Source organism: Ambystoma mexicanum, chromosome 11 (assembly GCF_040938575.1).
Source record: "Ambystoma mexicanum isolate Mex_15411 chromosome 11, UKY_AmexF1_1, whole genome shotgun sequence".
NCBI lineage: Eukaryota > Metazoa > Chordata > Amphibia > Caudata > Ambystomatidae > Ambystoma > Ambystoma mexicanum.
Window position 1 is genome coordinate 413884954 of NC_090934.1, and position 18525 is coordinate 413903478.

The window sequence follows — 18525 nt, forward strand, 5'->3', positions numbered from 1 at the left end:
CCCCAGAAGCTTTCTGAACCTGTGGTACTCATTGAACTTGAGGTGGGAATTCCTATTGCTTCAGTCGTCCTGCTCCTGAATGGGACATACTTGCTCAGCTCCTGTAGATGCTCCTTGTTAAGCAGAAACATGTGCAGTTCCCTCTGGGACCACTGCAAAAAATTTAGGACTACAGGTGTTTGGCAGTAAACCCACTTGGTAGCAGTCTGTACCACGCAGATTCACTTGGTAGCTGTGGCTGAGCAGTGAGACTTCCCTCAAGAAGAGTTAGGCAGTATACAGAGTATTCACAATAATTCAAGAGCACACGATAGAACAAGTAAACACTGACCAGGGCTTGGTGTAAAAGAGATATAATTTATTTAAAACCACATCTAGAAAAACACACAGGCACTAATAGTAAGCAATTCAAAAACACGGTCACTAAAAGATATACACTCCCTTAAAAGAATATTAGAAAAGTCTTAAGTAAAGCCCACTTATTTTCAGACAGCGGTGAGCGCTTAACGTAGATGGCACTCTAATCATTCATTTTTTTAAAAGGAAGAGAAAAGCAGAGAACAACTTGGAACAGATCCCAACACTTTTACAAGAACAGAACATGAGGGGAAAGCAAAGTAAAACCGTGAATTCAGAGTCAGTAGGCCGGAGCCGCTTTAAGAGGATCGAACGAAATGTGTCCAAGGTCACACGGTTGCAGTGCACAAAAATCTTGTAATGGTTCAAAAAGAAGTTGGATCAAAGAAAGGGACCAGTTAAAGGGTCAAGGCGGCCAGCCCAGTCCAGAAGGTTAAGAAGTTATTACCTTGTTGCAATCTTTAGAAAGGGAGGTCTGGCGGACATGGTACCTTAAAGTGGTGAGAACGCTCCAGCGGGGGCAGTTGTTCCTGGCAGCGGATGCAAGTCTGTGCTTCGTCCGGGTGAAGAGAGGATCTCGTCGTGGAGGAAGACAGGAGTCCGTTGCACTGCCAGGGAAGAAACCAGCCACGGAGTTTCTCAGGTACAAGGAGCGGTCCGTTGATTCGCGGTTCAGTGGTGAGTGGCTATCCGGCTGCCGGGGTGCTTGGCATGGGCAGTTTGACCACATACCGGGCTGGGGTGGGAAGAAAGAAAGGTAAACTGGTTGTGCCCACCAGTCAGGGGAAGAAGTATCTCCAGCCGGGAGATCTTCTCTGTCGTCGGGAAGTGGTGAGTCGGTTCCGCAGGGCTCCACTGATGGTGTCGTCGTGGTAGGTCGGCTCAGCTTCTCACTCGTCGGATTCTCAGGTCCCCAAAGCCCTGCTTTTATGCAGAAAACCCCCATTCACTCAGCCTAGCTGTCACTCAAACATGCTAAGTGGTGAGCCGGCCGGCTCACCACTTGGGCCAATCACACAAGAGTGCGACTTGAGTTACCAAGGTAACTCAGTCCAGGGTGCCTAAACACCCTACCACACCCCCTGTGGTACCCAGACAGAGTGGCACCACTTTTGGAGGCTTCTGTGGAGAAGCCCGCCAAAAAGTGGAACAAAGGGCTCGACTTGGGTTGGAGTCACAGAAGAGAACACACACGCCATTTTAGAATCGAGTCTTGGAAAAAATACCAACCGGAGAATTAATATTAATTAAATAAACCGGCGGTATGTTCGAGACTATGAGAATTGAATAATTAAAGTTGGTAGCCTCGAACAATGGGAAAATCCCATAGGGAAATATTCGTGGTCGAATATAAAAAGTAGTTTCCACTGCCCCCAGCCAAAACTCGGATCAGGGGGGACGGAGACGTGCCCCCTTGACTAACAGACCCCGGGGCAATCGAATTGCCCCGACCAGTACGACCACAACATGATGATTTGTACTGGTTTCTGTTAATAATTTGGGACTAGTAAAGCCAATGGTGACTTTACATGCCCTGGGAGACAGTAGTCAGTCCCAGGGTATGGAGTCTATGGTGGGGTGTCACTGACACCCGTGTTACTGCACGGAGGGTGCTGCGTAACACACATAGGAAAAACACATGAGACCCTATGGAGTAAAGGACCCCATAGCCCATAAAACACATTACCAGTCAAAGGAATACCATAAATCATGTCCAAGAGCGGGAGAAAGAGTCTCACTCTTGGCAGGAGGAAAAAACAAACTCCAGAAATCCAGCAAAGCTGCTGGGGGACTCACTAGGTTAGGAAATTCAGCCTAAAGAGAGAATTCACCCTAACACTCCTGGTCATGGAACAGTCTTTCATCTTGTTCTCTGCCTTTCTCTTCACTAGAGCATCCTTGTAACCTACTTTAAATGGTCCTTGTTGTGCTCCCCTATAGCTGCTTCTCTCGTCCTGTATAGGTCAGTCCTCTTGAAGCCACCATGCAATATTGCCTGTTGTTTCTCTTCACCTAGCCATCTCCCACGGCTCTGCAACAAAAACTATAACCAAACTGATTTCTGCGCCTGTGACTCGAGGGCTTTCTTGACTGATTTCACTGTCCATAAGGCTTCCAAGCTCCACTCTATCTCTGACTTGACTCCAGGTTCTGGTGGGTTGTGTGCAGACCCACGTGACAACCATTTTAGCATTGTGGTTTTACTCCTCATCTGCATGCAACCTTCCATCTCCGGGCCTCTGGACATCGACACTGGACCTGAATCTCTGTGTCGTTTAACTCTTTGGAAAACATGTGCAAACTCTCTTTAACAAGTACTTAAGAGCCTTTACCGAATACCTTGGGGGTTCGCAGTTCTGAGAATGACTTGTTCACTTCAATTAACTGTTTTCACACTAGTAAAAGTTACAAAGTAACTATTAACTGATGCACTTTCTATATTGGTAAAAGTGTGGGCTAATAATTTTAAGTTATTTTGGGACTCTTAGATCTCGTTTTGTTCTTCTATGTATTTTTCTCAGTACATGACTATAATATTGAGTATAATTTTCCGAAAAAAAACTGTGGATTTAGTTTTATGTGCTTCCGTTCAACAAGCTGTACCTTATTCCCACTCCTTTCCCCTTACAAGAGTGAAGCCAGACTGCTCAGCCCCACTACAATTGAGAGAGTGAGGCCTAGCATGGTGAAAATCCTTGCCTAACAAACACTAAAGGTTGGGTTTTCCAAACCCATTGCTTTAGACATTTCCCAAAAACATTCATAAAATGCAATCCTGTGCGCACTGCTTCCTGTACTTTGGAGCTGGACTGTTCTGATGATTGCCATTCTTTCCGAAATTATATCCATATTTTAGGATGGAATGCACCGAATTGCACGGCTTGTCTTTGGAGAATTCCCCCATCTTTTGCCACTTCATGCATTGCTCACCGAGAGTGACCCTGCAACTTGCTTTCCTATTAATGTGCAAAATTCTAGCAGCTTTATTTTGAATTAGGAGTACTGGCGGTGCTCCTGCTTTAGTGTTTGGGAATGTCTTTACTTGACAGTAGAAATGAAAATGAATTGGAGCAAGGTTCGTACTACGAGTGGCAGATAACATATTGCTGTTATTGTACCATTTGGTCCTAGGCACAGTGATTAAAAAAAAAAGTATACATTGAAAGTACCCAGTCAGTACCTCCTTTTAACTTCTGACACCTAGCTAGCTGGGGACACAAAGTATACGCATCACTTCCACACCTACTGACAGTGCTGCACCCAACCCATTATGCTGAAGCAGCGTATTTTAAGTATTATACGCCTCAATGCAAAGTTCTCAACTTGCTGTTTTGACTCCTGCTGTCAATATATGTTAATGTTATATCTGCTTTCTTTACAGATTGGTGAGATTCGACCCTCTTGGACACTCTCTGCTCACTGCTATTGTTAACCCTTCAAACCAGCAGGTAATATGATATTCAAGCCTATATTTAGTTAAGTGCCCCATGGAGGTAATGTAATGTAATGTAATGTGCTGTGCAGGCCTCATCCCAGGGAATAATCAACTCAATAGATATTATAGGCGCCCTGTATAGGGTGACCTGTAATGCCCCAACTAGCAGGCAAATTGTTTGAAGTAGCTGTGAAGTGCCAAGTAGCATTCTACAAAACACACATGTAAAATAAAGGAAATCCCTTATTGCCCAAAGCTTAAGCTTCAAATGTTGAATCAACCAAATATTCCCTCTCCCCTGACCATCAAGTTCAGGAAGAAAATGTGGACACTCATTTGGCAATAACGAACGTGCACATGTTCATTTTGTCCAGTCTGCAGCTACTTGAACCTTCCTTCTAGCAGAACTGGAACTTTGTCAACCCTTCAGCTTTTTTGCGTTAAGATCAGGGGTCCCAGCAATTGCCGTTTAGCCCCTTTGCTGCACATTGTAGGTACTCTGCTGCCCCTTTTGAAAGCAAAGAAGTATCTGCGCACAGGGTGACCCTTTTGGATTGAGTGGCACATATTTTATCTCCACCAAAATGCTTAGTAAGTCTGCTTTAGTCACCACCTATCCTCTGTTTGTCCCCCGCACCCCACAAAGTCCTCGCTTGCTAAGGACACAGGGGCCCCCTTGAAGTGGTTTTCCCCCCTCAGTAGCTGCCCTATGCCAACACAGTGATTTTGAAATATTGTTGACTACTGACCAGTTATCCCTACTGTCTGGGCCTACGCCTCAGACTTGGGGAGGCCTATACATGGTAGTATTCTCTAACTCACTCCCTTCAAACAGGATAGATTGTTGTTGGGGAGCTTTAGTAAAGTCTACCTGCGATAGGACTGTAGAAGGCTCACACTTGGGGCGCAGGGCTCCAACTCCTAGCATAGGCCCGAACTACACAAGTATGTTGGTAGCAATGACTGAGCAGCCAGGTTTTTCTTAGTAGGGAGAAGGGCTGTAGTAGAGTGCAAAGACCTTTGGGCAAAATTATAGTTGAGGAAACACACGCTGTAGTTGTATAAAAATATACTTATTTTTTATATATACTAGGCAATATTAAATACAAAAAAATTCAGGTAATTAAAGTTTAAAAAAAACATTTTTATTGAATATTTAACAAACAATACAAACCAAACTTGCAGTGTATACCATAACATTTGATTATACATATTCAATCGTGTTCACTGCCTCCCTCTCCCATCCCCCGTTATGAGCCTACTTCTACTAATGTTCTGTTTCCTGCATCTTGTGATGGGGTATCACTTTCCGTGGAATCCGATGGGTCTTGTATTGACCCAAACAGCTCTGCTATCATTAGTGTCCAGGGTCTCAGCCCCCCCCTTCCAACCCCCTCCCCCCACCCCACCCCAGCACTGATAGCTTCTTACCATACCCTGGTTTCCGCCTCTGCCCATTTATGCAGGTCTTTCCACCATACCGCCAATTGTGGTTTGTGGCACGTCTTCCACCCCGTCTCAATTCTCCTCTTTGCAAGCGCATACGCCAAATCTTTCAGCTTGCTTACATGCCTAAGTTTCCGTGGCCTAGGGAATCCCCCCCTAATACGCAGGCCCACACAGTATCCACCACGATCTTAATACCCTTTTCGACTAGTTTATGTGCAACCTCACCCCAGAAGCGCTCAATAACCGGGCAACCAAAACATATGCACCATGCCCACGTTCCCCTCATCTCACTTAGGGCATGCCTGCCGTCCTGCATTTTTGAACCTGGCTATCTTCTGGGGTGTCGGGTACGCCCTATGTGTGATATACGATTGCATCTGTTTAAGTCTTGCGTTCCTCAACACCTTCTTGCGATACCCTTGGACTCGTTCCCACATCCCATCCTCCATCGGGGTTCCTACTTCCTCCTCCCATTCTAGTCTCAAGTGCACCACCTTCTTTCCCACTTTGGACATCATCATCTCGTATATTCTAGATATCTCGTGTCCCCCTTCTGCTTTGTCATATATATCTATAGTAGCATCTGGTTCTTCCTCAAGCACCACTTCGGACCACGTTCTCTTGATCCTTCGCACCAGTCTATGGTACGTGTGATATTGGCCAGTGTGTAACCCGGTTTCCGCCCCCAACTCCCCAAAATCTGTTATGGCTCCCTCTTGCCAAATATCCCCATTGTCGCTATACCAGCCAGCTCCCAGTGGTTTCTGATTATCATCCTTAACTGCTCTTCTCCACCCGCCAGTGCAGCCAGTGTTACCTGAGGGGAGCACGGCCATGGGTTCCCCATCAGTTGACACGCCTTTCGCCGCATCTTCCATCCTACCACCAACATTTTTGGGCACCCATCCATTACTACTTGGGGCAACCACATAATCTCCTTCAGATAAAATGGGGCACAGTCCTACCTGAATAGCCTGGTTTCAGAGGTCTCCTCCTCCGAGAGCCATTTGGCCACAAATTGCAGCTGACTCGCAACATAGTAAACTTCATAATTAGGCAATTTTATACCTCCCTTCTCATAATAATTCTGTAGTTTCCAGAGGGCCACTCTGTTTCGTGTACCCTGCCATAGGAAGTCCCTGCACATGCTGGCCAGTCTAATAAAGAACTTCTTTGGTATGAGATACGGGATATTCCCGAAGTAGTGCAGGAGCCTAGGCAAGACCACTATCTTTAACATCGAACTACGTCCCATCATTGATAAGGGCAGCTTTACCCAGAACCGCATGCAATTCTCATTTTTCGTAATGGCTACTTCTGTGTTGCGCTTATGCTCTTCCTCCACTGCGTGGTAGATGTCTATTCCTAGATACCGAAATGTGCTGGCTGGTAATTGTTTCAGGGGGATCCCTGTATACCCACCCAATGGGAACATGCTGGACTTCTGAAGGTTCACCGCTATACCGGACATATTGGAGGTTTTCCTCTGGGTATCGCAAATACATTAGTATGTCATCTGCATATAATGATATCAGGTGTCCTTCACCGCCCACTGGGATGCCTATCATGTCATATTGTTGCCTTAAATAGATTGCTAGGGGTTCCAGGGCCAATATATAAAGCATAGGGCACCATGGTCAGCCTTGTCCGGTTCCCCTACGGAGTTTCCACCTATCCGATACCACTGACCATGTTTTAACTCTGGCCAGCGGTTCACTATATAACATTTTTGCCCACTGTAGATATCCTGGACCCAGCCCATAGCTAGCCAAGGACGCCAACAACATTTGACCGATTCGAAGGCCTTTATTGCGTCCAACGACACACTTGCCAATTCATCCTCGCTTTCGTTTCCGTATTCAATGACTCTATGGAGCCTTCTAAGATTATTGGATATGTTCCTATTAGGGACATAGCTCATCTGGTCAGGGTGTATCAATCTGCCTATGACTTTCCTTAATCTGTTTGCCAAAACGGCAGTCTAAATTTTACTGTCTTGATTTAACATTGACAGGGGTCTATAAGAGCTGCAGCTTTGACCTGGCTTATTAGGTTTGGGAAGTGGTATTATAATCGCTTCTCTGAGTGACTCTGGCAGTTTGCCTAGCTCATACGCCTCATTCAACATATCTAACAACGGGGGGAAGCACCTCACCTTTAAATGTTTTATAAAATTCACTCGGATGTCCATCAGCTCCCGGGGTCTTACTAGTTGGTAACTGTCTCACCACCTCTTCTAGCTCCTCTAAGGTAATCGGTGCGTCCATCTCCTCTTTCCTCAGCACTGATCTGCGGCAATCCTATATCCTCCAGTGTTTCCACTATCTTCGCGCGATTATCCTCATCATCCCCATATAGCAGCCCATAATAATTTGCAAACTCATGATTAACTCCCTCTTGGGTATCCACCACCCTTACGTCTTCCCTTGTTATTGATCTAATCGGGGGTCTAGGGGTTTCACTTTTATACAGCCATGCCAAAATCCTTCCTGGTTTATCTCCTCCCACATGCTGCCTCTCTATATACTTTTTGTAGTTAAGGTTACACTATCTGTCCCAGTGCCCTGCGCACTTCTGCTGCAGTCTTAGTATCAGGTCTGCGTCGTGGTTGGCATTGTTTTCTCCTTTAAGTGCCCTTTCCAGTTCCCCTTCGGTTTCTTGCAGGTTCGCCATGATCCCTCCCTGAAATCTCCTAGATTTTGCTATAGCCCTCCTCTTATCACCACTTTGAAGGCCTCCCACAATGTGCCTGCTGAGTCCACACTACCCATATTCGTCTCAAAGTAGCTAACTATCTCCTTCCTCATATCCTCCCTAAAATGGGGGTCTCTGAGCGCCTCTGCCCTGAGGCGCCATGTCGGAATTCTTGCTCTCCGGGGACATTGCCATCTAAGGATCAAAGGCGAGTGGTCCGAGAGGACCCTTGCTTTATATTCAACTTGCGTGATCTCTGTCAGTATCTCTGGGGTGACGAAGCCATAGTCCAGCCTTGTGTATAGTTGCTGCGGGGCAGAATAATGCGAGTATTGCCTCTCATGAGGATGGCGCGCCCTCCATGCATCTTCTAAGCCAAAATCGTTCAGCAGCGTCTGTAATGCTTTGGCTGATGGGGCAGGCCTATCCATTTTCCCATCTGACCTGTCCACTCTAGGGTTTAGTACGCAATTAAAGTCCCCCCCCCCCCCCCCCCAAATCACTGCATTCCCCACACACATGCTAAGGTTGTTAAACAGCGCTTTAAAATATGCCGCTGTATTTTGGTTCGGGGCCTACGTATTTAAAATGCTTATTTCCCTATTTTCCACCAGTCCCCTCACAACAACCATCCTCCCGTCCGTCTCCACCAGTGTCTGTAGCAACTGAAACGGGAAGTGTGGCGCCACCCATTTGATCACTCCCCTGGCGTAAGCCGAATATGGCGAACCCACCACCGTTCCCTTCCCTTTCGTTCTGATCATCTCCATCGTATCTTGCGTCAGGTGCGTCTCTTGCAATAGGGCAATATCTATCTTCTGTCTCCGTAAGTATAGCATAACCTTATTTCTCTTCAGGTAGCTATTGAGCCCCCTGACGTTCCACGTGACTTTTTTAAGATCCCCCATGGCATGTCAGAGTCCCTCCTCCCCCCCACCTATGCAGTCCAGCCCCAGTTGCTTATCTCTACTATGTAGGCTCACACCCCAACTTGAACTTTCCCTAACTATAAACGCAACAAGCCCTCCCACCTCCTTGCCCTTCCCCAACAACACCCTCCCCAACTATTGACCAGCTCCATACCTGGATCTCAGGCACCCCCGCATCTAGCCCTTTCTGGCAAAAGCCTGTACTTGCGGCTCAGCAGGTTAAAGTCGCCCTAGTGGCCGCCTTATTCCTAATTCTCGGGGGTAGGTTGCCTCCATCCTGCTGCGCCTGTTTGTTTCAACTTTGCCACACTTAATGCTACCCAGTGCACTTGTGCATTTTGTTCACTATATTCTAGTCCAACAGGGTCATAAAGTCCAAAGGCTACATAATATCGACCAAATGTCTCAAGTTTCATACTAGGACCCCCCCCCCCCGCTTATCCCCTCAGTTTTCATGATACATTCTCCTCACTTATCGTGCTCCTGGCGATCTTGGCCCACACCTTGCTCCGGACAGCCCTGCAAATCCAGCCATGATGCCGCTTCCTCAGGGGTATAAATAAAAGCGCTCTGCATTTGTGCAAAACTTTTAGCTTCGCAGGGTACAGAAGCATGTACTTTATACCAGCCGCTCGCAGTCTCCTCTTGACCGCCACATAGCTATATCGCTGTCTTTGCACCAGCATAGTATAGTCAGGGTATGCCGTGATGTTGGTGGATGCTCTTTCTATTGTTCCGCCCTTAGGAAAATACTCCAGGATCTTCTCCCTGTCTTTATAGTTCAAAATCTTTGCAATTATCGGCCGCGGTGGGGCCCCAGGCCGTGGTTTCCTCATCAGGGCCCGATGTGCACGTTCGACCGTGAACCCTTGTGAGAGCTTGTCTGCCCTGATCTCTTGCAGGATCATGTTCTCCACATAGTCCGTGGGGTCCTGGCCGTCTTCCCCCTCCGGCAGGCCAACCACCCGGATGTTGTTCCATCTCGCCCTTCCCTCCGCTTCTTCCACTCGGTTTACAAGGTTAGCAACCTGCTGTTTTAGTACGTGGACCTCTTTCGCATTGTGTGCTAGTCTTCACCACGCTCTCCAGACCACTTGACCTTTCTGCCAGCGCCCTAACGTCTTATCGCAGCAGGGTGACTTTGATTCCTACAGCATCTATTTTGTTCTCCAGGGCCGTCCGTAGGTCCGTCATTGCTGTACCCCACTTAACACTCAGTTCTGTTATGGCTGCTAAGACCTGATGGCTTTCTCCTTCTGGGGTACCATCCGCGGGAGCTGCCACCACACTTTGTGCTGGGGTTGGGAGGGGGGGGGGTCTGCTGTTTCTTTGCAAAGGTCTCCATTGTAGGTTGTTTGCTCTTGGCCCTCGCCCTTTTCACCGACATAATGCAATCTTTCCTATGTGTCTGGTACCTGCTCTTCTGTGTTATTGTGACTCCACCAATTCGGTCAGGCGCTAGAGCGTCTTCCTCAATGGGCCGCGTTGTGTGGTGGCGTGTGAAGGTGCGTTCCGAGTGGGCTGTGTCCTCCCACGTATCTCCCCTATGTATCTACCTTGGAGGGAAACTTCCCACAGCTTCTGCCGTTGTATCTTCTCACCTCCTCACGGGTCCCCTTTGTCCTGGCCACGCCACCATCTTGCCTTTACTGTCTCGGTTGTCACCAACCACAAGTTCTGCAACTAAGTGTCAGATCTGGTGAGCGCCTGGGTCAATCAGCCTCGGAGCGCTCGTATGCTAGCACATCTTCTATGCGCCTGGTCATGCCCGTATTTTTGAGGGGGATTTAGTTGTGCCTTAGATGTATTGCACCCTCTCATGCATCAGATATCGTGCATTGTCTTTGTCATCCTCACTTTGCAGTGTTGGAGGTGCAGCAGCGCTCTGCTCTCGCACACCTTTCCAGTCCGCGAGGTTCACGGATGTCTGTGAACCACCCGCGTTGCGCTACAGACTCTCCCCTGGTCTCATGATGGGGATCTGTCCTCGCATTGCACCTCGTACGGCTCACTTCTGTGTTCGTGCGTACTTGCCAGCCAGTCTATATCTGTCTTCTGCAGCGGTAGGCAGCTAATGTACTGCTCGCGGTTCCGTAATGTCACTTATGCTGCTGGAGACCTTGTTGTGGCTTGCACCGCATGTGATGTTAAAATGCCTGCAGGTCACACTATCCCTCGTCCCGGGAGCTCCCGCTCCACACCTCCGGTTACGTCGTGGACTCGCTCGCAGAGGCGGTCTTCGTTCAATGGGGCACCAGCCGTCTCTCCTCGGCACCGGCGGTTCTGCATGCGCCCTCGCTGCAGCTCCTGATTATGTCAGTTTCATGGTAATTCTTCGTTTTCGCGTGACAGAGGGGGCCATCCACTCTCACTCAATGTGCTCCTCCAGATTGCTGCAGATTTTTGCTGTGCTTTCGGAGGGCTCCCAGTCTCATGAGCCTCCCGCTCCAGGCAGTTTATTATCCCGAACGGCTTACTTTTGTTCCTCGTCACTGTAGCCATTCACTGGGGTCGGCTGCTTCCTCCCAGGGGTGCGCCCCTTGGGTTCCCTTTGTTCCGGATCGCCGCCATTTTGGTATCCATTCCACGGCTAGATCTGTGATACAAAGTAGCCTTACTGTTGCTCTGGGGTCTCAAACATTCCGCCGGCTCGCTCATTGTCCGCCCAACACGTTCACACGCATCTCATGAGATTTGAAACTGCAATCAGCTTTTCGTCTGATCAATATGCCGGATCACGGAGTTCTCGGGGGTCACAGCCTACTCCATGGAGTAGTATCAGATTAGCAAAACCTTCATTAACCAACGTTTACTGAATTAGCAATACTGGTAGGTTAACAACTTAGGAAAGCCTTATCTTTAGAAATTCAACTCTATCTGGGAAATGGAAGTTTCAAAGGTCAGATGGGGAAACTGGGGGACCAGCAACCCTTGGGCGGCAGAACAAAGGAACACAGACGCTGTCAAAGTTGTCAAATGCACAGGCAATGCTTTTTGTTGAAAGTAACACATTTTTACTCAAGGGTCCAGGCCACTAAGTAGGCCATCTGAAGGACTTCAGGCCTTAGGCAGGATGTCCTTGAGCATGGGAAGAACACAGTTGGGTAGTCCACCCCAACATGACTCAGGAAGCTCAGGAGCAGCGAACATCAAAACAAAAACTGCCTATTCAGGTTTTGCAAGCTTTGAACGTTGTAGCAACCCATGGGATAGCTCAAACTGCAGATGGTCTCTAGACTGGTTGGGCCCACCAGTCCAAGGGAGGAAGTGGTCCGGTTTGGATATTCCCTGTCGCTCAGAAGAAAGGGCTGGGGCTGCAGCGGGTCACTTAGTCGGCTTGGCGGTCGGTGGAGGTGGCTGAGGGCATCCTTCAGAATGTTTCTTCCAGTGGCTTCAGCATCAAGACCCTTGCTTTTTATGCAGGAACCCAGCCAATTGGCATGCATGCAACATCCAAACCATGGGTGGTGGCTGTCCCCGGGAGACAGCCAGGCACCCAGTTAGAACTGGATCGAAGCAGGCACACTGGAGGACAAAGACCTGAGTAGTCTATGTCCTCCCAGCTGCCTGTCCTACCAGACACTCTGGCGCCTCTGGGCTTGCTTCCCAAGGAGAGCCTGTCGAAGATAAATAAGTGAGCAGCACTTACACCACCCAGATAACAGCGGAAGACTCAAGAAGGGGTAGGCAGCGAAAGCAAACCTGATGTACATCGGTCTCGGGCCCCCACTTTGGAACACCAACAAGTGGGAGGCAACTTGCAATACCATCTGCAGCATTGACAACAACTAACAACTGACAGATGGGGATTGGATATCATACAAAAAGACACATAATAGAGTTCCAAGGAAGACAACCCTAACCCTGATGCTGTTAAAACACCAACCACACTTAAACATCCTAGCCAGCAAGGTCGAGAAGCTGCTCATAAATCAAGCAAACTGAAAGGTCCCAAGGAATCAAAAGGGCAAGAGCACTTACTCCAGGTTCTTTGTAGTCTGAAAACCAGACAAATGATGGCAACCAATTACTAGACTTGAGAAGTCTAAACAAATACGTAAAAAAAAAAAAAAAAGTTCAAAATGTTCACCTTAATCGACATCATGTCAGTAAGGAACAGGGATTTTCTAGCGTCACTGGACCTCAAAGATGCTCATTTCCACATTGCAATCCAGAAAGTACACAGGAAGTTCCTAAGATTCAAGGTCCTCCCATTTGGATTATGCTTGGCACCCAGAACATTAACCAAATGCCTGGCCAAGGTGGCCGCACCACTCAGGAAAAGGGGATACCACGTGTATCCCTATCTCGACGATTGGTACGAGAACTGTCCCATCCAGCAGCGAAAACAGTAAACCTACAGGTGTCCAACAAGCTCTCGCACCTCGCTGTCGCAATAAATTCAAGAAAATCCTGCTTTGAGTCATCGAACAGACTAGTGTCCGTAGGAGCGCATTTCAATACCACCGAAGGCTGGGTGTGCCCCTCCATAGAGAGGGCAGGGACCATACCCCGCCTGATGGCAAATTTCTACCCAGGCACCAGGGTCTGTCAGGGCATGCATGAAGTTCCTGAGCACCATGTCTTCGTGCATACCGCTAATCCAACTTTTTAGGCTACACATGAGGCTGCTCCGAGAATTCTTTGTGGATTGATGGTCCCAGCTAACAGGATCCTGGAATGACAAGCCAACAGTAACAACAACACTCGGACAACTTGCGATGGTGGCTCACACCGTCTCACATCACGAAGGGAGTCCTGTTCAGGGAACTTCCGTTTCAAGAAACTCTGATCACAGACGCGTCACTGACTGGATGCGATGCTCACGCAAACCAACTGTCAATAGAAGGCCATTGGTCCCTGGCAGAAACAAAACTCCACATCAACATCTTAGAACTGAAGGCAGTTGGACAGGCTCTTTACTCATTCAAACCAGTACTCAAGAATAAGGTCATCAGTGTTGACCGACAACACAACCACCATGTATTATGTAAGGAAAAATGGTGATACAAGATCGAGAAAATTGTTCATGGAGGTCCAACGGTTATGGCATTGGGCCATTAAAATCGACATACCCCTGCAGCATACCACCTGCGGGGAAAGAAAAAGAAACTGCAGACCAACTCAGCAGGGCCAACAACCAGTCGCACCAGTGGCAACTGGTGGACTGGAAACTTGAACAGATTTTCAACAGATGGGGGAAACCAGCCATCGATCTATTCGCCACGTGGGAGAACATGAAGTCTCCCATGTTCGGGAGCAGCTACCCACACCACTGGTCCATAGGCAATGCGTTCGCAATATCATGGGAGGGGATCTTTGCCTATGCATTCCCCTCGACACCGGTGATACGCAAAGTCCTGCAAATGATCATGACTTACCAGTGAACAGTCATTCTAATAGTGCCAACATGGCCGAGGCAACCGTGGTTCTCCAACCTTAGTCACCTATCACGGGACCATCTGTTCCCTCAGGGCCAGGACCCCGACATACTCTCCATGTGCAACCAGCAGGTACTTTACCAAAACCCAGGGGCCCTCAACTTAAAATCTTGGCTCCTGACTTCAGCAAGTTTGGACAAGACCCTCTAACGGAAGAATGCAAAAAACAATCCAAAGGCAGCCATAGTGGAGTCCACAAACGGATCCTTTGCATACAAGTGGAATCGTTTTTTGCAAATTATGCTCCCAACAACAATTGGAACCACTAAATATAGGACCTAATCAGGTCCTTCCATACTTACTTTAATTGGCAAAAGATGGCTTATCGCACTCCTCCATCAAAGAACATCTAGCAGTGGTCTCTAGATCCAACAGGAAGCGGGGGAAAGCATCCCTGTTCGGGGCCTGCATAGTAAAACACTTTGAGAGGACTGTTCTGCACTTGCCCCCTCAGAAGAAGGTGCCACCTCAGTGGAGTCTAAATACTGTTTTGTCAGCCTTAATGAGACCACTGTTCGAACCTATGGCAACAACTGATCTAAAGTTGTTTCCTGGAAAAAAGCTTTTCTAGTAGCTATTAAACTGCTGTATCTCCTTTTTGAAAAGAGCAAAGTCGTCCTAAAAGAAAACCCTACTTTCTTCCTGAAAGTATTGTCCGAGTTCCATCTGCAAGCAGAAGTAACCCTACTGGTATTCTTTGCAAATCTGTCTACCCCAGCAAAGCAATCTCTGCATTCACTGGACTTTCAGAGAATCATGAAGTTCTACATAGACAGAAACAAGGGTTTTCGACGCACATCACAACTGTCTGTGGCTTTGGGGCCCCTAACAGGGGTCGACCTGTTTCAAAGCAAGGTATTGCTAGATGGGTTTATGCAACGATTTCAGCGGCACACTCAAGCCAATAGACCATAGCAAGGGCCAGTTCATACTCACGATATGGCATTTATAACGCACCTGTACACAAGTGTTACACTAGAGCAGTGGAGTAGTCAGCTGTGCTATGATGAGGGATTACCCTGTAGGACATTTGCTGAGCGGAAACCTTGGCAGTGGCACACACCTTTGTGAAAAACTACTGAATGGAAGGACAAGGAGAGGCAGAAGTGAGGGTTGGAAGAGCCATCTGCTTGTTTCAATAAGGTATCCCTTTCTCCCTTTACACCTCTGATGAAAGAATGTAAACTTCTGTGGCACTGTTTAACCCATGTGAATCCATGAAAAATCCAAGGCTGGAGAGGGATTATGTTGCTTACCTGTAATTCTTGTTCGAATGGATTGTGTCCTCCCATGTATTCCTCATCTTATGATGATCGTATCCCAGCTTCAGCTGCTTTGGATTTTTTTTTTCACCAGGGGGCACTGTGTTCGAGACCGCAGAGTCGAAGTCCCTTGAAGGCTACCATTGGGCATCGACGTCATCCGCCGTATAAACGGCTCGAGCAGCGCCTGTTACCTACGTTCCGTTTTTCTCATGCAACTGCTTCGTGTTACGAATGGCGCATCAAGAATTTCTTCGAAGATGTCTTCATCTTCAACTCCCTCCACACCCAAGACGGTTAAAAAAAATGTCAGAAGTGTGGCAGGAAAATGTCAATAACCGACCCCCATCGGAATTGCCTCTGGTGCCTCAGCCCAGACCATCGGGTGGATGAGTGCGGGTCTTCTCAGGCCATGTCAAGTAAGGCTCTTAGGGAACGCAGAGGTAAACTGGTGGTGGGGGAGGAGAAATATAAGTCTTCGAAAAGACAAAAGGATTCCGATGAATCCATCAGAAAATCTCGTCATCAGTCGAGGAGATCCAGATCGGAAAGTCGCTCGAGGAAATCTTCCTCATCTTTGCCGAAAAAGTCAAGAAAGCGACGTCATAGGTCTTCCTCCTCATCCTCTTCTGAGAGGAGAGTAACTTAACCTTCAAAGCACGATTCCCCAGAAAAATGGGAGGCCTTCAGGGCTTTGATGCTGAAAATAATCGAGAAAGCGGCCCAGACTCCCTCGAAGTTGCCGCGTGGTGATCATGCCTCTACTCACTCTAAAAGTGACAGAGGAAAATCAAGATCCAAACACGCAAGGGTTCAAAAGTCGAGAGTGTCTTCAAGGGAAAGTTCCCCGACACCTTGCAAGTCTAAGCGTCTGGTGCCTAAATCAGGGCTAACGGAATCAGCATCGAAGTCGAAACAAAGACTCTACTCGACACGACGCCGACGACCATACCGTAGAGGCAGCTGACAAATGACGTCGACACCTTTAGCTGTATTGAAGCCTCCTTTGACACCGTTGAAGCCAGCGTCTTCTACGCCTTTATCGAGGCATTCTTTGATACCAAGACCCAAGTTGACACCATTATCCACGCCTAGGCAAATTCCACCTTCTTTGCCTGAAAAGACTTTCCACCCACAACCAAGACAAGCATTTTTTAGATCCATGTCTTCTATATATGAAGAACATTCCTCTGAAGAGGATATCACTCCAGCTGGAGTTAGATTTGGAGCCACAGAGGTTCCTGAAGAACTAGTGGACCCACAGTCTAAAATAACAGACCTTTATGACTGCCTCCAAAATACAAGTGGCTTAGACACTTCACCTGAAGTAGATTTTGAAAGGCCAGATCCTACAGATCATGCTGATCCCAGTTATAGAAATCTTATGGGAAGGGTCATTGATTTTATGGGTTGGAAAGCAGCTTCCTGGATTTTGACCAGGATGACATGACTGACATCCTGAGTGAGGGTCCTTTAAAAGATCCTGTTCTCCCATTCCACAAAACACTACAAAAAAGAGTAATGGCAAATTGGAATACTCCTGATTCGATTGCAGCAGTAAATAAGAAACTGGTACCTAAATATAGACCAGTCTCGTCAGATCTAGAATATTTATCCAAACATCCATCTCCTGAAAGTCTAGTTGTGCAAGCTGCAACCTACACTAGGCAATCAGCTTACCCATCAATACCACCAAACAGGGACGATAAAAAAGTTGATGCTTGGGCCGGAAAGCTTTTTCTTCGGGCAGCATGGCTCTGAAATCGACTAATGTCACTTGCACATTAGCAAGATTTACTTATACCCTGTAGGACTGCATGTCATCAGCGGCTGAACGTATCCCGGAAGGTGAAGAACGGGATGGTTTCCTGGCTATAGTGAAGGATGGTAAAGAGGCTATGGAGGAATGCCTTCAGTCAGGATTGGATACTGCGGATATAGTATAAGCAGGTCCATGGCTTCTAGCACAGTGTTGCGCAGATTCGCATGGCTAAGGAAATCTGATTTTGCACCTGATGTGCAGTCTAGATTAATTAATATGCCTTTTGACGGCTTGTTTGGCAGCAAGGCGGACGAGAGCTTGGAGAAGCTACAGACCTCGAAAGCGGCTGCGAAATCACTCGGCGCCGCATTAAGACAACCTCAGCAACACTTAAGCTGGCTCAACTTCCTGGAAGATTCACCCTTTTCGCTTCTATTCCTCTTTTGGAAAAGGGAGAGGGCAGGTCAGTCGGAGAGGCCAACAGAGAAAACCCTTTCGTGGTGGAAAAGGGAGAGGTGCTAAATCAGCCACAGCAGCGGCTTCTACCTCCTCAGCCACTGCTGAAAAGCCACTTTGAGGTCTTAACCCACAAAACCCTGGTGGGAGGCAGAATCGCTCGTTATCTGGACGAATGGTAGGGCATTACGTCAGATGCCTGTGCACTAGATAGTGACCCATGGTTACTGCCTTCCTTTTCATCAAAGACCTCAAAATGATCCACCGGGAGCCAACTCTGTAAAAATTCCAGACCCGCTCCTTTTGCAGGAGATTTTAACCCTGCTAGAGAAAGGTGCAATAGAACATGTACCTGAAGCGGAGAGGAACAAGGGCTAGCACTCCCCCCTATTTTCTCATCCTCAAAAAGGACGGAGGATTGAGCTCCATCTTGGACTTGAGAAGCTTGAACAAGTTCCTCAGGAAGGACAAGATGGTGACCCTTTCTCATATCCTTCAGGCTCTTCAGCTTCAGGACCGGCTGGTTTCATTGGACCTTCAGGATGCTTACTTTCATGTGCCAATCCATCCCAAGCACAGAAAGTACCTGAGGTTCGCAATTGGTGGTTCTCATTATCAGTTTCGGGTTCTACCATTTGGGCTGACATCTGCCCGAGGGTTTTCACCAAACTGATGGCGCTGGTGGCAGCGAGTATCAGAAGAAGCGGGATTCATGTCTACCCTTATCTAGATGATTGGC

The 18525-nt window shown here is 47.7% G+C and overlaps 1 protein-coding gene across 1 annotated transcript in view; it reads left to right on the top strand.

The window, feature by feature from the left end:
- The window catches only part of AMBRA1 (autophagy and beclin 1 regulator 1), a 1783669-nt gene that overhangs the window by 370178 nt on the left and 1394966 nt on the right, over nucleotides 1–18525 (top strand). The window contains exon 6 of the mRNA XM_069623220.1: nucleotides 3740–3806. Coding sequence (XP_069479321.1) covers nucleotides 3740–3806 — 67 coding nt within the window. The remainder of the gene's footprint in view (nucleotides 1–3739; nucleotides 3807–18525) is intronic.